At 40.3% G+C, this 21,214-nt stretch overlaps 1 protein-coding gene across 4 annotated transcripts in view; it reads left to right on the top strand.

Annotated features, from left to right (window-relative positions):
• LOC109960738 (inactive phospholipase D5-like) overlaps positions 1 to 20,936 on the top strand; it is a 24,464-nt gene extending 3,528 nt beyond the window's left edge. The window contains exons 1-11 of one of the 4 annotated variants that reach the window (XM_020601065.1): positions 7,463 to 7,632; positions 7,887 to 7,946; positions 9,151 to 9,287; positions 14,789 to 14,972; positions 16,243 to 16,351; positions 16,667 to 16,794; positions 16,889 to 17,086; positions 18,666 to 18,802; positions 18,959 to 19,124; positions 19,233 to 19,308; positions 20,085 to 20,936. In XM_020601065.1, coding sequence (XP_020456721.1) covers positions 7,920 to 7,946; positions 9,151 to 9,287; positions 14,789 to 14,972; positions 16,243 to 16,351; positions 16,667 to 16,794; positions 16,889 to 17,086; positions 18,666 to 18,802; positions 18,959 to 19,124; positions 19,233 to 19,308; positions 20,085 to 20,584 — 1,662 coding nt within the window. In that variant the 5' untranslated portion in view covers positions 7,463 to 7,632; positions 7,887 to 7,919 and the 3' untranslated portion in view covers positions 20,585 to 20,936. Of the gene's footprint in view, positions 1 to 7,462; positions 7,633 to 7,886; positions 7,947 to 8,032; positions 8,501 to 9,150; positions 9,288 to 14,788; positions 14,973 to 16,242; positions 16,352 to 16,666; positions 16,795 to 16,888; positions 17,087 to 18,665; positions 18,803 to 18,958; positions 19,125 to 19,232; positions 19,309 to 20,084 lie in introns of those variants that run through there. The other 3 variants (XM_020601055.1, XM_020601046.1, XM_020601074.1) reach the window with 3 other exon arrangements.
• Positions 20,937 to 21,214: the final 278 nt, after the last annotated feature.

Below are 21,214 nucleotides of genomic sequence, written 5' to 3' on the forward strand. Positions count from 1 at the left end.
GTAGATGCCTATAGGCTGGTTGGTGCTGTCTTGGCTGTCACTCTGACAGCTGTCCAGAGTTTGATATGCAGTGCTGTACATGTCAAAGGAACATTTCAGCAGTGTAATGCAGAACAGCAGGATCTATGTGTTCAGTAGCCAGAGGAAAGCTTTTGCAAGCTTTGCCCAGAAAACAAATTCTTGGACCAAACTGAGCTCTGGTCTAGAGCTGTGCACACGCTGAATTAAGGTCTTTGTTATGACCTGATGATCTTTTTTGACATTTATTTTTTGCACCTTTATTTAGTTATTCAGATTGATAAATATATTGCAGATAGGCCTATATTAATTTGTTGCCCTTAAGTCTGTGGTATATTTAAAATGTTTCGTTTTGCATTCTGTATTGTACAAAACAGTCTGGACCGATGCAGCCATGGCAAACTATCAAATCCACAGCAGATAAAAAAAATCTAAATTGTAATAGTCAAGCAAAATGCTGACATTAGGCCTCCACTGTTAAAGACTAATCTGTTGTTCACTTATCCGCCACCTTGACCACATCATTACTTTCTCCTGTGCTACTAAGACATCACTCCCCTGTTGTCCAGAAATTCACTTCCATCTTTGTCTTTCTGAGAGCAGACTGCCTCACCATCACTGCCTCTGAAATGATGACGTGCCTCATGGGTAATGTGGTATTTAGTAAATTCGCAAGACCCTGTGTCTGGTGTTAAATTTCACAGTGAGTAACTGTGACACTCACATAAATTACAGTGTCATTCAAAATGCCTTCAAAGACAATAAAAGACAGCATTCAGGCCAGTGTCACCCCTCATTATACAAATGATACTGAGGTCTGAAACTACAAAGTCAGAGCCTGTGTCCATTTTTCACCAGATTCCCTGGTTTATTCTTTTCATCTCATGTTCATAAAACAGGGGTTGTAGCAAACATTCTTCTATCTAGTATAATAATAATGGAAATCACAGCCTGTGTGATAGATTCAACATGCTGTGTTGGTTAAAACAAAAAAATGCCTGGAATATGTCTGGAGCCACTGTGTATGTCCTCTTCACTGCTGACAACAAGTCCCCCACCTGTATGACCCATTTGATCTTTTGTCCTTTCCCTCTCATACGACCTACCGTAGAGGAGCATTTCCTGCAATAACGCTACTACGCTGGAACCGCAATATCGGCATAAACATAGTTACAATTATGAAACTGTCAGTTTCATTACATTTACTCACACAATCTATTATCTTAGGTGAAAAACACACATTACACACTGGAACTGAACACTGTACAGAATGTCCTGTGTTTTATGTACCACCTGTCCACCCCAACCCTCCTCCTAATATGGACTTTGTGACTCTTCACCTTGCTCAGTCCTCGTGTCTTAATTACTACGCTTGCTAGAAGTATAGTGTGTAACTGCTGGTGGTAATAACAAAAAAACACAACAACATATAATCATTTTTTACAGGAGGCTAGTCTCAATTGGAAACACACACACACACACACACACACACACACACACTTCCTGAAGCTACTGATTCAGACACATTATTCATCACCCTGTGCTAACAAGGTTTCACCAGACAAAACAAATGGCACCTTTCAGAACACTGCAAGATCTTAGCAGAGAACACACTTTCAGAGAACACACTTAGCAGAGACATTTGTATCCTTTCATACTCACACATGCACATATATACTAAAATTCTCAGAGACACAAATGGAGGCTAACAGCACTACACACCAAAACATAAACCACTCACACCAGGAGTAATAAACACTCACACGTACTGTTCAGCTGAGACATTACTAAAGAGCTGCTGCAGGGTATAAACTTGCGTAAGACACATGCTTACATTGACTGTATTGTAATTGCACACACAAACACCCAAAGCACACATGCTCAGACAAAAAATGCTGCACTTTATAAAGTGCTGTATATTTAAAACTTGCAGGAAAAGGTCACAGCGAAGAGTTGCTGTTTAGCTGTATTTTAGCTGCACTGCAGACGCTGTGCTGAAGCCCCTTCTCATGAACAGCTCATCGCTCTGTCCCCAAGATGATAACCTTATTCTGCCATGAAAAACAACTCTGACTTTGATGCAGGAAAAAAGGCAAAGAATTCTGGTCCTGAAATAATTTGAATGAAGTAAGCAGTGTGTGCAGGGCTTGCTTGTTTTCATGTGTATTTCTGAATGCAGCTGGAGAGGTTGGTTATCACACAACATCTTCCTCATCAGCTTCTACAGCTGAAAAAATGTCTTAAAATTCAAATACAAGACATATTGCTTGGGTGATTGCTTGGCTGGTATCCTGTTTTAAAAGCTGCTGGTAATGTCGTCTCTCAACCCTAAAACGTCCAGCTGAATTAAATTAAACAAGAGGAGACAGAGTGCTGAGCCCTTAAGGTGAATCAATTCATGGCAGTCCTCCTCCCTCACGCTCTCACTCTCTCTGCTTCTGTTCCATGATACTGTTGTAATTTAGCCAAGGCCTGTGGTTTGTCAAGGGATCAAGACCGAGCAGCTCTACTGGCAAAGCTTTAATGAAATGCTTTTGGCTCACAAAGGAAGTGGGTGCTTGTGTGGGTATATGTGGGTATGAGTGCTCAGTAAACCATCTCTGTCTATACACCCCAGCTGAGCCGGTGTAATTGAACATCCTGCTGATTCCTCCACAAACACATGAAGTCACACACAACACATACACAAGTAGTGCGGTGCAGTTGGTGGCGACGTGGACAGAGGAAAGGGGATACAATCGCTGTTATGGAAATGCAGAGGAGAGCAGGGGCCGGAAACAGCACTGGATAGTTGGAAGTGTGGCACAAAATACAGGAGTGTGCAAAAACATCTACTTTTTAGTAAGATCAGAAGATACTGTAGTACTGTAAAAAGCCCATAGCATAGCTCATGTTGCTACACCAGCATCAGTAGCCTATGTTGTGATGTATCCATAAATTATAACTGTGAAACATGGCTGAGTTGGGGTTTGCTTAGCTCAGCAAAATATCACGCATCACTGTTTTCTGTATTAATATAACTTGTCCTTTTGTCAGCACCAACTGGACCTATGTGTAGCACAGGAAGAGAAGCAAGAGCTGAATGAATGGATGGACAGAGGGCCAATTAGTGGGTCAACGGGTGGCTCCTGCACAACAGGGCCCTCATGTAATTTTCATAAAAGTATAATTTACTTATTGATTTGAGAGCCCAGTTAGGATGAGTGGGCATAACTGCTTTGCATCCCAACATGATATCTTGACATTTTACTGCAGAGTCTCCAGGATGTGTGGTGAGAAAAACGTTGAGTTTCAGAGTGCTGATAGTAGGCAGGGTCCGCTATACTTGAAAGGCGAAGTGGTCACTGGTTACACAGATGTCTTCTAATCCTTGGCGTAATGATGATGTAAACTATAGTTTAGTAATAGCAAAATTACAAGGACATTTTGTGAACAGATTGTATAACAGTTTCATTGTAAGCTGTAAAATATCACTATTTGAAATCTAAAAGTTCATCCAAATTAGAAAGAAGCATATTTTATTCTCTTACTTGTTCCCTTGCTGGAGAGGGCTCACAAAACATTACAGTATTTTACCCAAAACTCTCACCTTCAAATCTTTGTCATGCACACTTTGGCACAAGAGGTTATAACACAATTTACACTGACCAAAATCCCATATGGCTGTAATTCATTTTTTCTCAGAATCAACAAGTGTCTGGTTTTCACCGGAACAGCAGCACACTGCATGTTCCCCCTATGACCTTAAATTCATCACCTTGTCAGACTTTGATCCTTTCTTCATGAATCTCTGTCATGATTTCTCCCTGTCTTTGTCTCTGACCTCTGTCTGCCTTGCTATCTCACATACACAAACACTTTTAAGAATGTATCATCCTTCAAAGGTGAAGACCAGTTCTGGTATTTGTCTTCAGATGTGGACATCGACCTTCCTCTATTAAGTCAAGTGCAAAAAAGATCAGGGAAAAGGTCAAAGAAAAACTACAGGGAGGGAGGGACCGACTGCACTGCATCACCTGACTGGCCTTCAAAAGATGACACATATGGTGGCTGGCTTGGATGTCGGAGTGGTAGTAGTCATGCTTTTTAAAATGCATAACATTTTATCCTGAACATTTATCTGTGCTGCAAGTTGTTGCATTAGGAATTCCTTAAATCATCCAACTCATCTGTATGAGAATCTGTGATTTATATTGTCATGGTCAATCTATAAAGTGTAAACAGTTTTATAAGTCACTCATCACAGCCACTGTGCAAACATTAATTAGACTAGCTGGAACACACATGTATTGCCATCCAACCAGAGACCATATGTACATTTTCTAGTGTTCTCTGGGTAGAAAGCTATACTCCACATTATTAGTCACAGTCCCTGTTGTGCCTGTCGGCCCTTCAGACACTAATTACTCTTTGGTTCAAGTTAACTGTCAGCCAGAATATATTCAGTGGTCAGTGTTCTGCAACTGAAATCATAAAATAGAGTTTCCATTGCTACAGCAATGTTTTACACACACAAACTGCAAGCTACTGTATCCTAGCCTCCCTTGTCAAAACATGATATAGTAGATTAAACTGCATGATGGATAATGAGCAGGCCTCTCAACAAGCCAGTGTGCTAACCTTGAGCGCCATGTGGGAAACAGGGAATAGATCCAAGGGTGGATGGCAACAACGAACAGCTTGAGAGACCGGAGCACAATTCCCAGCTGAAAGGAAACTGATTATTGTAGTTGTGAGGATGCATGATTGTTGTAGTCTACCTGGGAAAGACCAGAGCAGCTGGGAGTGTCTGGATCCAACTCATTCATCCCCAGACTGCCTTGGGAAATGATGGATGACCTCACCTCCATATTCAAGCATAGCCTTTAATTGACACAGAAGCAATGTTACACAATTTGAGGTAGTCACAATGAAGTGGAATTTTGTTAAACGCTCTTTTAATGGCCTTCACAATCTCCAGATGTCAACTTCTGCTAATGTTTCTTTCTTATTCTTGGAGATCCCTGCAATAAATTCTAAACATGTAGAAAGACAGTTGATACAAAATTGTTATACTCTACAGTGGGATGTGTTAAGGTTAAACATATAGTGTTTTTACAACATAGCACTACAGTATATCAACCAGAATTCAACTTCTTTAACCTTTAACAATAGACTGTGATGGCACATTTGTGCTTTTTAGCCCTGGGTACAGCAAAGCTTTCAGAAAATGTTGATTTTCCCCATCATAATTACAACTTGGATGTTGACATGAAGAGCTCAGTGGAAAACTGGCAATGACAATGCCTCTGATATAATGTAATGTAGCTCTCACTTTTCAGCACCAGATGACCTTTCATAGAATCACATAGTAAACGGTTGTATGTACAACTTAACTTGTTAAACAAAGGTTTCTAGTAACAGTCCCTGTTCTGCAGCTATTACCACAAAAGTGAGCAAATCCCTAAATGTACAAGGCTCCACTGAGCTGTCAAACAGACTGATTGTGGAAAATCTTCAAAGACATGTAGCTCTAGAGGTCCAGGCATTACAATCTGAGCGCCAAGTATCTTTCTTTTATTTGACCAGTCATGTCAAACTGAGATGATCACGACTTTTCAGATTAACCAGAGATGGAAAAAGGGCCCTCAGCCAACCTGCTACTGCATTCAGTAATGCAAAGTCAACTGGATTTTCTTTGTGGTCTTGAAGACATTTCCTACTCATCCAAACACTTTATCCTCACTTGTTACTCACAGACGCTTCTCTGGGCACGATGCGAGTCCAGTTTGTGTTACTGTCCTGGCCGACTGCGAAACACAGCACTTTCTCACTGAAGACGAGCTCTATTGTTATGAGGTCATGGGAAAAGTTTTATATATTTATCACTTCTGAGGATTCATCAGCACATTCACAGCGAAGAGAGACCCTACCTCTGTGACCTCTGTGGAAAGAATTTTCAACATTCATCACATTTGAAGAATCATCAGCATATTAAAAGTGAAGAAACGCCAAACGTCTGTGGCAGTATTTCTAATGTCCTTCTGCTTTACTTCACTAACTATAAAGTGACATAGCAACACAAACAAACTTGGACATAAAAAACAGAGCCTACTTTAGTCACTCACCACAGTGTCTGCTCTCAAACCTTGTAAAGCAGGTGGATGACTGAAAACAGGCAGCAAAGAGCAGAGTGTCTAAAAGGTCTGCCTCTGCTCTGAGGAAATAAACATTCACCCTCTCTGGCCTGGCCTCCACCTCTGTCTCCATGTGTTTGTGTGCAAGCAGTGAGACAGTGGGTACTCTGTGTGTGTGCATCTGGCACTGTGCCATCCACCTTGCGCTTCCTCTTTTAGATGGACTCTGGGGAGCTTTATAAAACAGCTGCCAAGCAATTTCACAAAATCACGTTATTTATGACACTTTCTACAAGTGACTCAATGCCATCTCTGCTTCTGGTAGAAGAGAGGAATTTTCTAGCATACCCACTGTAAATGGCTGTAATTGTAAACAACTAAAATGCACTGACAAAAAAAATGCATGCATGTTTTCACATATTAGCTTAGAAAAAGAATCATGTTGGATTCAGAATTTTATTACTGAATTATTGCTTTATTGATGAGTATGAATGGCTGTTTCAGGCCTTGCAGTGATAGGCAGCATTGTTTTACCATCAACCAACCCAGAAACACATAGTAAAAGGGTCACTTCACTCAAATTACAAAAAGACACCTCGGCTGGGATCTGGCCATGCCACTGACTGTATAAAACACAGCTGACATTACAGCTCCCAGAAGTGAAGCCACTGCGCGTTGAATGGCTGGTTTCAGTACAGATCATAACTCCCACCTCCTCCATATTAGTGGACAGGACATGAGCCAAACTAAAAACTCAAAGTACAAATCTAATGACACTTTCCTTTTGACTTAAGCAGCTTTTAACTCTGAATCTGTTCATATATTTGTTATTTAATTAAATGTTATCTACTTTATACTTATTTTATTTTATTTTACTATTCCATCTGACTGCTGTAAAGCACTTTGGTTGACTTCCAGTCATTTTAAAGTGCTATATAAATAAAGGTTGACTGATTGAGAGATGATTTCTGTCCTTTTTGGTAGATATTAGCTGCCATATTCATGTTACCTTGGTTTCACTTTTGCATAGAGAAGTGCTGATGCAATGTCCATTTTTATCTGTAGTCTATGGACCATGCAACTAGCTCGGGTTTTGAGATTTCTGTCTATCATATTTCTGCTAATAGTTTATATTTGTTATGGTATGTGGACTTGCTTCCTGTTTTGAGCTTTTATTTTGGTTAGATTTCCTGTCTTGTGTCACCTCATCTGCCCCAGCTTTACCCCAGTTCACAATTTCTGTTCATTGCTTCCACCTGCTGCTTGTTACCCCCTGGTCTCCTGTCTATAAATCCTCCCTCCCTCCTTCCCTCAGTGGGTGGCTGGTGCCTCTATTCTCCATGCCTTGTTGCCTCCCTGTTGTCTGGTTCGCTGTGCACCACCTGCCTGTCCACGTGATTTTTTTTTGTATCAGTCTCCTGTTTGGTTCTTGCCTTGTTACCTCTGGACTGTTCTTATGAGTTTTTCCTGTCAGCAAGATTCTTGGTTTGTTCTCTGGGTTTGTTTTAGTTATTTAGTTTGTTTCTTGTAGCTCCCTGATGTTCTGTTTAGACATCAGTTTTGTACCTGTATTGTGAAGCCCTGTCAGGTTGAGCACTTGGTTGTTTTACTTGCCCCTTTTATTTAGTTTATTATAACTGAAGAGAAACAAACACTAAACTCTAGACCGTGTCTTGGGTCCTTCCTTGCCTGAAATGTAAACTTTTTTTTTACACCATTATGTTTAAACAAAATATTTGTGTCTCTAAACAGTGAGACAGACTATGTCCTGTAATTGAAGGTGTAATGATCTCCACTGCGCTCCAGTGTCAGGTAACATCGTCCCTAATGCACATTTCGAGTCTCTATATTTATCGGCCATTATGCACATCAACATCTGACCACATGTGCAGCAGCTGGCACACAAAAGCTTGATATATGAGAAGCATGCAGTGACTGAGTTTCCTGCAAGTAGAACTTCATCAGGCTTTTATTGCAGTACATCTTATGGTAGGCCCAGCAGATGAGTGGCAGTTTTGATTTAACTTCCATTTACCTTGTGCTTTGTTTGCCAAGTATGCTTTTGTTAAGTGCCTGGGGTTCTTTAATAGCAGATGTTCAGAGGTAAAGATGCTTGTTTCTTTTTTCTTTCCCCCTGCATTTTCTCAATCGGGTCTTGAAAGTGAACCAGTTGCTTTATGCTCAGGAGGTTATTCACTTTAACTTTCATGCCACTGTCAGCTCTCATGTAGCTGTACAAGTTTAATATTCCACCCACCAGCACTACCAGGAAATGTCTTATTCCCATGTCAGATATCAGTTCAGACAGATGGCTGTGTGAGGATGACAGCCAGTGTCTCTGCTCCACTGGGCACACTCCACTGACTGTATGTATATCTGAAGATTTGTTTCTGGGGATAATACAGTAGCTGACTTTGCGGATGGTCTGCTGTGTTCATGGATAATTAGTTTTGGTTATTCTGGTGGCTTTCAAAGGGATCAGGATGCATCTATAATTGTTTTACAAATTGTTGGGGTGTTTCCAAGTAATTGAGTCAAATCTACAGTACATCAGCAGCTCACTGTATTGAAACCATGAGTAAGGTCCCTGAGGCTGAAATAGATTAACTTTCTATACAGTGACTTTCAGTTCCAGTATACATGTAATTAAACTTTAATCTAATGGAATAAATACTATATACATAACAAGTCAAAAGGATGGATATACTTTCCCATGGAATTCAATGTTGTATTAAATTCTGATTTATAAAGAGAATATAATAATGATTATAGCTCTTCTCATTCCTGATTCATGTTCTTTATATAAAACCATGAAATTGTGAGGTCATTTGTAAACCTATGTTAAATTCCCTTCTAATGTTCTGACCTGCTGAAGTGTCCAGGAAGTCGGGTGATGCGTCAGCCAGAGCAGCCAGCTAATGGGACCAAGGCCGGGGCACTTTAGCCTTGTTCTTACAGCAGTGTTGAAGAGTAAAAAACACTTTAAAAACCAGTGCTGTTTTTTTCTTTCTTGCAGTCTCAGCAGAAGTGCATTGTGATATTTGCCTTGGTTTGCTGCTTTGCTGTACTGGTGGCACTGATTTTCTCTGCTGTGGACGTTTGGGGAGAAGATGAAGACGGGATCACAGAAGAGAACTGCAGCAAGGACTGCAGGTGAGAACTAGTGGTTTCTAAACTATTTGCCTTGTGACCATCACAAGTTATGGCCTTTATGTACATATTTATAACGGTATCATGAGAAAGTATTCAGTGTTTCATCAGGAAAAGGCAAAACATGAAAAGTTAAAAATGAACTTTTTGTAGGCTAGGAACCTCTCAATATATCACATTAGGTAAAAGGGCTTCCTACCACAAGATGAAATGTCTTTTTGTCGAACACATCCCATTGCATCTATTCTCACAGCTATTTGAATGGTACAATAGAAGTCATGTGAAACAGTCTTGCCTAATTTTCTAACTTTTAGTAAATTGGGCTGATTCAAAATGACTATCTTCCAGGACACACAGCATACGTGAGAAGCAACTGAGAATTCATTTGAGTTAGAATGTGTACAGTAGCACTGTAGTGTAAGAACATTAATTCTAAGTCTTTAGACTATGGTTATGAATTAGAGCCTCTAGTTTATGCTGTTGTAGCTTGTCTGAAATAAGCCCGTTTTGTCTTGGCCTTGCTTTGTGTGCAATTTTTTTTTTTTTTTTTTTTTTTTTAACCCTGTAGCCATTCATTTAGAGGGAGTTTACTGAAAAGTAATGACAAGGTAGCACCAATACATATCAGATTTATTCAAACTTTAGTCTCCCCAATAATAGCCATTCATTTAGAGGGAGTTTACTGAAAAGTAATGACAAGGTAGCACCAATACATATCAGATTTATTCAAACTTTAGTCTCCCCAATAATTTCCAGGCTGTTTTGAAAGTTACTTTATACTCGACTTTAGCAAGTTTCTACAATCTGATTTTAAGAATGTGGATGAAAACCATTGCATTAAGTCCTAGTAGTCCAGAGTGAAACTGGCTGATCAGCAGTCATTTGGCTGATACAGCAAACCCTGTTCTCCTACTTTCCACCTCCTACTGGTTCCCCTCTATTACACTCGTACCATTCAGCCTTGAATTACTTCCCTCTCTTTCTTTCAGTGTTCATCTACTCGCTCCTTCTCCTTTCTCAAATGAGCCACTTAACACCCTTCCAGCAACCTCTATCAGGCATCTCTCTCCCCTGCTAAGAGTTGGAAGTGTAATCCTGACTTCTAAAGCTGAATTGGACTTGTCTCCTTCTCTGAAGGGCCCCTAAAGCCTGGAGGTCGAATCGGAGGCTAATGCAGGCATATGGGAGTAATGGGGACTGGGGGTGAGTGGAATGGAAAGAGGAGGAAAAGGAGGCTGTCAGGGTAGATTTGGGGTTGGAACAGATTCATCAGCTGTTATTGGCTTCCTGTCAGGAATCACTGGGGCCTTGTCACTTCATGACATGACAATCTGTCAGATTTGACACTATTTGTCCCATAAACTTAATGTTCAAGTTTTATTGTACCATGCATCTTTTGAAAGACCTATATGCTGTACAAGTGCAACATGATTAATAATTTCATAATGTATTTTGCTCAAAGCAAGCTCTACTGCAAAATGGGAAAAGTGATAGCCTGGTATAATGGGGTGCACTGGGGCTTGCTCATGCTCGTAGTCAAATTCCCAAAGGTAAATGTCATTTATCAAAGGAAATGGATGTGAAGCTCTTTCAGCCATGTTTACACCAAGTGAATCCATAACATTTCCTACTGAATAATCTAATTACAGCAGATTGTTTTTGGAGCCATTGCTCTCACAGAAGGAAACTTTAAGGGCCAATTGGTTGTCCAACTACTGACTCAGCAGCTCTTTTGTATGTGTTTTGTTAATGCCTGCGTTTCGACGACGAGATATGAGATGCTCCTACTCTGCATCTGCATAGAAAAAAAATCTCCCAGTTCTCATTGTTTATGTATTTGTCTGGGAACCAAACACATTAATTTGATATATTTTTCCCCTCTGAGAATGAACTTCAGCAGTGATTAGAGTAAAATATGATTACAAGACTGTTGCTTTGTTTCTAGTAAAATGGGAGCACTTTATAACCTCGCATACGTCTATCCAGTACAAGTCTGATATCCCTGGTGTAAATGTGTAATTGCCTGGTATGAGACAGCTAATAAGCAGACTGGTATTCATCTACAATGGCAACTGCGTTTTTGGTTTCCATGATGAAATGGTGGACATAAAATGTACTTTAAAAATGAACAGCATACTGGGTGCAGGTCAGCAGCAGCTCCCATGATACCCATATTAATGTCCCTGCTCAGCACGGCTCATGAGACGCTGGATAATTTATATCAGATGTCAGGAGCTGCTTCTGTCATACTGCAGTTTTCCATCATGATCCCATGCTGTTACTGCTTTGTGCTATAGCGGGCACATTGTATCATAAGCATTTGCATGTAAATAGTATTATTACACAAAACATCTTTTGTAGCAATTTGATATAGTGTTCACTTTTAGTATATAGACTTGCACAGCTCAGTAATGTGAAATATGAATTTTTTTTTTTTGGAGTAAAATATAGTTTTTAGAAAATATACTGGCTCTGAGAGAATCCTTTATGATTCAGAAAAGGCCCTGAGGGATTTCACGTTCAGACACATTGTCTGTCTCGGTGTCTCATGCATTTATAGTCTCATGCACAGTGATGTTTTCACCACTTAGGTATTGGATACTGGGGCTGAATTGCACCCTTGAGCACACATACAGGTTGCAGTGCACACCACAGATTGCATAAATCAATGCATGCAGTAACAACCTCTGTGTTTTCCACCTTTTAATCCCATAGCCCTGTCTGGCTGCTTAAACTACTCAGCATCACCATTCATCATAACTTGCAGCTGTTAAACTGGACTGACAGGATATCTCTCAGAAGTTGATTACCCCTTCTCCTCTTCAATTTATTTTCCCTCACTATGGGGAGTTGACTGTAGTTGTTCTAGTTTTGCTGTCTTTTCAGATCAAAGAATGATATTCTGCATCTTGTTACAATCTTCTGTATAATTTCATTACAGCACGCTATTGGCTCCTTGTGCTTTTTCATTGTACTCGGTGTTCAATAAAACTGTCAGTAACATGAACCATGTTTACTTGTGATTCTCCCGAACTGTACTAAACATTTTGATTGGCATTTCTAGTAGCAGAAATTGGCATGTTATGATCAGAGGGGAAGAGTCAGTTTGACCCTTGGCCACTTTCCAAATTACTAACTTGACTTTAGTCAGGAATACCTTTTCAAATTGTGAGTTGGCAACCTGCCTCTCGGTGTGAAGCCAGAACATTATCACATGCTCAGGCCTGAGTGCCCTTGAATGGCGCCCTCGATGGACCCCAAGTTGTCACACCTTGGCTGACCATATGCTCGGACTGGGCTCAGTCCCAAGAGTTGTCTGGTATCGCAGAACCCTAGGTTTCACAGCTAAAAGTTTGGATAAGTAAGCACTATCACTTTAGAGGTAAATATTGCAAGTTTTAGTCTACATTTAATTTATGTTTAGCTACTGGTTACTTTTCAGAAAGAGATTTATTTAAAATTAAAAACTGTATAATAAGACTTTACTGATCTGTTGTGGAAAATTCACTTGTTACCCAACAGTAATTCCAAATTGTAAGCCAGTAAAATTAAACTAGTTCCCCCTTTACCAGCTGTAACATTAAAGTGAGGAACACAATAATGCATCAGTAATTCCAATCCAAATATATTATGCCATTTTCCATAATGAGTGTTTTTAGTACTTTTTGATGCTAATACTTGAGTAACTTTTTGAACACGGGCCTTTTACTTGTAGAGTGTTTACACCGTGGATCTTTTACTTAAATAAGTGATTAGAGTACTTCTTCCACCACTGCTAACTTGATCAAGAACATACACCGTACAGTGAGCTCACGTTTTCAGCCTCATATGCAACTTGATAATTTATCATAAATACATTTTTTAGGGAACAATCAATACACAAGTATAATAAAAAAAAAAAAAAACAATCTACACTGCTGCAGGAGCTGCCTTAATCAATACTGTTATATCAACAGTGGATGAAATGACGACAGTAATGCGATAGGTATCATATAAAATGATGGACTCGCAGAGAACGATCACACAGCTCAGCAAGCAGGCAGCAGATGTTTTCAGCAAAGGGGTGCAGATAACACAGTAGCTGGTGAACACAGTGGAGCGTTTAGCAGCTGGAGACACGATTATTTCCCTCAGGAGTTGGCGCAGACCAACCCAGAATCGAAATAAGTTGTTGAACTTACATTTGTTGTACATGACTCAAAATAAATGATTTTGCAGCATCATTTAGTGGATGTACAAATAGACATTTTGTCAATATGGCCAGTGTAGTGTGCAGTGTATACCATAACACTTCTTAATATAATTTAACCTCTGAAGTGGAACTAAGTTAAAAATATTTTGAAGGAGAGGTTCTGCTTGTTTCTTGGAAGGATTGTAGGCAAAGACCTAATCAACTATCTGAGCAGTTAACACATGTCCAGTTCCTTCTCCCCCTTTATACAGTATTTCCCTCTTAAAATTCTACTGGTGGAAATGAATGTAAGCCAGACAGAGAGAATGTTGTGTGCATTGGAGCTTGATAATAGCCTGGTTCTGCGTGGCTGCAGAACTGGGACTGCCAGGGCTAATTCAATCGGTTGACTCCAGCGCTAATGCCCCTGTGTTTTGTCCCCCCCAACATCCTGGTGGGATAAAATGGGACCTAGAGATACATTAGGGAGAGCTGAGAGTCATAGTTAGCAACATAACTTGACATCACAGCTTGGCAAAAAGTGCTGGGATATTCAGTGATGTACAGAAAAAATTTAAATGTAAAACAATTATTCCTGAGAGCATTCCCTACATCATTTAACTTTCAACTTGAAGGCATAGTTTGATGATAGAGGAATACCTGACTGCACTGAATCTTAAGCAGATAAGCTCAGGGATATAGCTGTTTTGTGTTTCATGCAGCTCACTGAGTTTGACATAAGAGTTGATTTGTATTGCCTTTGTATAAGATTTCATTATGCTGCAACTACAAAATATTACTTTAGACTGGTGATTTTACACTGAACCATGTGATAGTATACAGAGCGGAGTATGTGGAAAACCACCAGGAATACAACAAAATGAGTGTTTTCCCCTGACTAGCTGCAACTGAATGTGCATTGCTGACAGCTCTGCTCATCAGTCTTCAGTTTTCTCAGCCGCTGCCAGAGGCAACATGTACAGCTGATTTAATGAGATTTGATGAATTTCAATGGAAAGTGTGATCTGGTCTGAAAATTTTGATTTCTCTCATGAAGTTAATGATCCAGAAAACAAGGAAGAAGGGAGCTGTTAGCTAATTACACATTCAGTGGTCTTAATTGAGGAGAGAAGGAATATAGCCTAATTTTAGTCCCACTAAATTTCATAATTATGCCACTAATGCAAACAGATAATTGCTTTGTGAAACACCATGAAGCTCATATTCATTTCTTCTTCTCATTTTGTTGAAATGTCTCATGATGGCTTCTGGCAGCAGATCTGTTGCATCACTGTGTTGCTCCTTTACTCTGGTTTCTTGCTGTTTTCTACAGAATAGTGCTTATGGAGAACATCCCAGATGACATCTCCTTCGACAATAGCACATCCCACCTCCCTCTCTCAGCAGGACTGCACCACTTGTTGGACCAAGCTGTCCGGTCCGTGGAGATAGTTTCTCCATGGTGGGTCCTCAACTACTCCGGTTATGACTCCAGCTTCCAGCTTGCTGCCAGACAGGTAAAACCTGAGCAAGCCACCAGTCTTGATTCTAAAAGTCATGATTTTTATTTAAAATTTGTCTCCTCTTCTGTGTCTTTGTGTGAATTTGGCCTATTTGTCTCCTCTACATTATAATCAGATGTGAAAGAAGTATTTCGATCCTTTCAGAAGTAAAAGCACAAACAACAATGCGACCAAGATCCCACATTCATGTCTAACATTACTGATATTACTATCATGTTTGACATTTTGTCCAGAGTTTTGGCACTTTCTAGTCAGTTTTTTTGTGGTTATTTCACTTGGCATTAAGAACAAACATAGTTTGACCATGAGTCTTGACATTTGTGGGTTTGGTGACTGCAGGGGTTGTTTGTTGTTCTGTTGATGCACTGCTCTGGGAAGCTAGTAATGCATCCTGTTGAACCTGCCGAAAAACAAAAAAAAATGTAAGGACAAAGGTACACGTGCTGGAAGTGGAGATGCTCTTGAAGCAGGCATGTGCACTGCTTGTCTTTTTGAGTCCTCATAATCAGGACATTTTTGTGAACCTACAGCCAAAAGTTCAGCTATAGTTAATTTTGTCTCACTTACAAGTGTTTAAATAGGGCAATGCCAGCTATATCACCTGAAATCACACAAAAAAAAGGAATTCCAAAGACTTTGCCGCATGAGTTTCCTGAAGAGTGCTGTGCAAGTCAATGAGCTTCCCTCACATGTCACTACATGAAAGTGGTTGCTATCTGCAAAGATATTAATTGGTATCTGGCTTCACTCCACTTTTGCTCAGTATTTGGTGACTCATCTCTAATTTTATATTTTCAGCATAAAGTCACGATTATCACCAAATGTAGAACTGTCATTTGGAAAAATTACAAGCTCAGGAATGTGCATAAACCACAACATTTTACAGACTTTCTACAGGGGCACAACCAAAAGCATCTTCACTGAATGCACCACCATCTGGTATGGGAATTGTACAGCCCTCTGCCACAGAGACAGCAGAGGGTAGTGCAGGTACCCCAGGACATCTGTAGATGCAAACATCCCTCCATTCAAGATGTATTCAGAAGGTGGTGCATTGAGAGTGCTTGTGGGATCAAAACAAAGTCCAGCAAACATAAACAGTTGCTGGCTGTAGACAAAGGATTTCAGGGAAATGTAGCACATAAATGACAGCAGATGTTGCCACAATAGTAAAGAAAATCCAAAAACTAAACAAGAAGCTTGTCCTCCCAACAGTGCATGAATTTCCTGTAACCGCAGTGATTTGTTGGTGTGTTTTCCCCAGGGTAGGGGTCTGCTTTTCAGGCTCCAGGGGCTGAAAGCTGAAGGAATCCAGCTGAAGATCTCCAGCGAGATGATCAACTCAACTGAGCTCAGGATGCTTGCCAGACACAGTCAGCTCTCACTCTCTCTGTATAATATTGTACATTCACTGTATCTGTTTCTGTCCAAACATGCTGCAGCTTTGCTCTGTCTGTTTAGTTTGTTGACTGTTCTCGTCCCTATTTGTCCTGATCAACCTGATCAACTCCTTCACTCTTTTTCCATCTTTCATCTGTCTTTGTGTATCATTTTCTTGTTAGTCCTGTTTGTCTGTAGCCAGATCTGGTTTTATTCATACTCTTGTCCTACATGCATCTTCCTTAATTTCAGTTTTTCTTTTCTTTTTCTTGCTGCCTTTTGACATTTTCTCTTTTGTTTACCTCTAGATGCTGAGGTCCACTATGTGAACACAACAGCACTGACCAAAGGCCACCTCCACTCCTCCTTCTGGGTGGTCGACAGGAGACATTTCTACATCGGCAGTGCCAGCATGGACTGGAGATCCCTGACCACAGTATCAAAAACACATCACAGAAAACAGACAAACACACATATTGTACATAGTCCTTCATTGTGGTAGTCTAACAGGGGCTTTGTTTATTCTTCAGAGGAAGGAACTGGGTGTGTTGGTGTACAACTGCAGCTGCCTGGCTCTGGACCTCCACAGGGTGTTCAGTCTCTACTGGGGGCTCCATGATAAAGAATTCATCCCCACCTTCTGGTCCAAGCGCATCTTGTCACTCTTCAACAGGGACAAACCACTGAACCTCACTCTCAACAACACCAAGACTCAGGCCTATGTCTCTGTAAGTGACAGTGCTAACCAATAATTTAGAAAGTATTCATATTAACTGCACAAGTACTAGGTTTGTAAGGAAGGCTACATTGCATTACAAGCTTTAATGTAGAAATCTGATTTATTGTGTTGATGTTTCACATTCCTGTTTGTGGCATGCATCCAGCTCCAATTTGAACATGGCTGGGGTCCTTAACTGCCACACATGCATAGATTTAACTTAAATGTGAATACGTACAACAATGTAATGTGTGTAACTCTCAAATTGTGTGATTTCCTTATGTTTAGTGACATGTTTGGATGTAGGACAACTTATGGAAGTGGCCCAGATTCAATGTGAAAAAAATTGATTTGGTTTGTTTACACATCTGAATCACTTCTGGTTGGAATGTTAATGTAGCATAAGAGTTTTATCCCTGTCTCTATCTTTAATGCTGTCAGGGCTCTCTTGGGAAAGAGGTTTTAAACCTCAAAGACCATCCCTGGTGAAATAAGTTAAATTTAGAGAGATGTGAAAGTTAAATTCCAAAAGTGGGGACATTTATTTAAAGTAATGTTTACAGTAAATGATTTTAAAATATGAGCCATCTGTCACTTTCTTGATTCCCCTGCAAACAGTGGTTAGTGTTTGTGGTCAAAAGACAATAACATTCACTTTCCATTACTTGCACTCAGAAGAATACTATTACAGTTAAGTGGTGTCTCATGTGATTAGGTGCCATTTCATTTGAAATGGGGTGTTTGAACAGACTATGCTGTTAGACCTCAACTCAGTTTGAAGTTGGGAGGGGTACGTTGTCGTTTATTTCACCTTAGCAGGCATAAAGACTGAGGGAGATGCCAATCAGGTGTAATGTGTACACAGTCATCCATTATCTATACTGCTTATTCCTGAATAGGTTCAGGGGGTTGCAGCCTATCCCAGCTGACATTGGGTGAGAGGCGGGGTCCACCCTGGATAGCTGTGTAGGGTCTCTGTGAATGTTTTCAGGTTCACTTTGAGCCTTCATTATGACTAGTACAAATGTGGGAAATGTCTATCCGAAACGGGTTACAATACATATCCGAAATTAGGCAAATGTTTTTAAAATGTGAAGAATATGTACAGTGCAGTCAAGTGTAGCAACCATCTCCTGTGGGGGTGACAGCTATTGAGAGTTAAAGAGTCAGTTTTTCATACAAAATGTCTCCGTGGGACTCGATGTCTTTCAGTGTTATCTTCTTTGTGGAGATGAGTGATGGAGATGTCATCCCACCTGCAGAAGAAAACAGTTGATTTGGGCTTGGCTGTCCATCTCCACATGATTATCAACACAAAGCACACACCAGTACATGCTCACAGGGTACATTCACTTTTCAAATTGAAGTTGCTTTCTAATGGCAGTTATTACACACATATAGGAAATGCACAGTTACACATACATACATGAAACAAATAAGACAATGATTTCATTGTCTTATTTGATTCTTTTAAATGCACAATAACTATAATGAGAACTGAGTTGGTTTGTTATGATGATGATGCCAGTGTGAATGATTGTTACGCTACACTTCCTGCTTGTCTTTGCTGTCTTTTTTTCCTCTGACAGAGCTCTCCAGATGTTTTCAGCCCCGGAGATCGTAGCAGTGATCTGGAAGCCATTTCCAGGGTCATCCAGGAGGCTCACCATTTCATATACATCTCCATCGTTGATTACCTGCCTGTTCTCGGCAGCAGTGCCCAGAGGTTAGAACCATCCTGGCAGAGGAGGAATTGCTGTCTTTGGAATCATTTAAAGCTCTAAGGCCTTGCTTTGATTCAAGTGATTAACCTCTGTGTATGCATGCATGCTTGTCCATATGGCCGCGTGTCCACTTTGTGTGTGACTGTATCTGTGCCAAGGTACTGGTCTCGTATCGATGATCTTATCCGAGAGGCTCTGATCCTGAGGAAGGTGCGGGTTCGTCTGCTGATAAGTTGCTGGGAAAACACTCATCCCCTTACTTTTAACTTCATCTGGTCCCTGAAGAGTCTATGTATGGAGCAAGCAAACTGCTCACTAGAAGCTGTAAGTACAAGGCCACTACATATACCTTTTTCACTTGTACTGATACACTTTATCAGTGTTCACTACACCACTGAGAGTGTGTGTGTGTGTGTGTGTGTGTGTGTGTAGAAGTTCTTCAGGGTGCCAAGTCTTCAGGGAATAAACCACAACAGGTTTATGGTCACAGACAGAGCCATTTATTTAGGTGAGTTCACTGACTATAAGCTTTATTCACTTCATGCAAATCTTACTTTCAGTGGGCTGCGAGGAATAAGTCAGCGTTCTGTAAAGTACAATAATTTGTTTTGTTTTCACAGATCAATACCACCCTCAAGTTTGTTCATTACCATGCCACTAGATCTGGGAAGATGTTAGCCGAGCATAACATAAAGACTGGAAGCAGGAGGAAATGGCTAACCCAGCCCTCCCCAGAGTTATAAGATAGCCTACATGTAACATCAACAATTTGTGGTTTCAGAGAAAACTGAATGATTCTTTAAGTTTTCCCCATCTACTCTGCCTCCAGTTGTTGTTCAGCAAGCCAAACTACAAATAGAGTTAATAAAAATGTTAATTAATACATGTTACTTTAGAGGTGCCAGCAGGCCATTAGTTGAACTTCTGAGTCAGGCCAACTGTTTCCCCTTGCTTCTAGTTTTTATGCTAAGCCAAGCTAATTGCATCTTGTTTCCAACTTTGTACTTGATGCAAAAACATGGAAGAGGTATTGAAGTTCTCACCTACCTCTCAGAAAGAAGGAAAATAAGACAGTATTCCAAAATGGTTAATGATTTCTAAAAAAAAAAAAAAAAAAAAAGTAATCTTTCCTGGAAATTGAAAACAGGGTACTTCAGACAGCAGAATGGTCTTAGAAAATTCTGCTTGCTCTTTGTTCATCTTTGCATGGAGTTTTTGTTTGAGATGAAGATATTTTTGATACAGTCTGTTCACTGTTTTGTTTCTTCCTTTGTGTCCTGACAGGTAACCTTGACTGGGTGGGAAATGAGTTTACCTTTAACGCAGGAGCAGGCCTAGTGATTAGTCAACCAGAGGGCATCGATGAGAGGAACTCCACAGTGGTGGAACAGTTACGAGCTGTGTTTGAGAGGGACTGGTTTTCACGTTACGCCCTTTCTGTGCAGCCTAATAAGATCCCTGTTTGCAATGGACCAGTGCCTCTCAGAACAGCCCAGCATGATAATAGACCTGCACCAATGAAAAACACTCACAAAAGCGACAGACAGACACAACTTAAAATAAGGCCCCATGATGCCAGACTAAGTAAAAATAACCACCAAGACCTGGCAAACGGACTGGTGCCAAGTATAGACAGCTGCCAAGAAAGGGAACTAGTCAAAATGAGTCATCTTGAGTCCAGACAGGTTCAAATCCTAGATAAGAATGATAACAACCCAATGGATCCACCCAGTCAGTTGGCTGAAAGCAGTGGCAGCAGAGAGATTTTCAACAAACCTCTGTGACCACAATGCATGTTGGGTTCCCTCTCACTGAATGATGTTTGGAGACCCGCTCTCTTCCACTGACAATGGATGTCCTTGGTCTTTGTAGCATTTTAATATTGTCATTTTGTAGAAAACAAAAAACGTTGAAGATTTAAATAATATATGGTTTGCAGCACTTGAAAAAGTACATGAAGAACTCAGGAAGGGAAGTAGAGGCTCCTGTGCAGTCTGGCACAAGAAAACCAAAACATTTTGATTTAGAAGAAAGACTGGTTAATACTCTGTCATAATTTATAACCTTGCATCTTGTTTAATTTTTTTTCTGTCCATGCTGAGTTCTCTCAAGCAAAAGAAATGGGTGAAAACTGATTGCCTGAATATTGTATGTTACTTAAGCTGTTTGTGTCAGTCATCATTTATCACCCTTTAAAAGGGGGGAAGACACCTACATGCCCATGCAGAGATGTGAAGCAATGCAGGTGGAGCTACACTAGCTACATGTAGCATTCAAGATGCACTCCAGTTTTACATGCTGTGGACCTTTCATTGCCCCTGTACTCGTATTGGTAATGGATACCCTGGTTTTGTGTAGTTTGTGTATCTCCAACATTAAGTTACTGTGCATTCAGATATTATTTATAACTGCTA

Source organism: Monopterus albus, unplaced genomic scaffold, assembly GCF_001952655.1.
Source record: "Monopterus albus unplaced genomic scaffold, M_albus_1.0 scaffold3.1, whole genome shotgun sequence".
NCBI classification, from domain to species: Eukaryota; Metazoa; Chordata; class Actinopteri; order Synbranchiformes; family Synbranchidae; genus Monopterus; species Monopterus albus.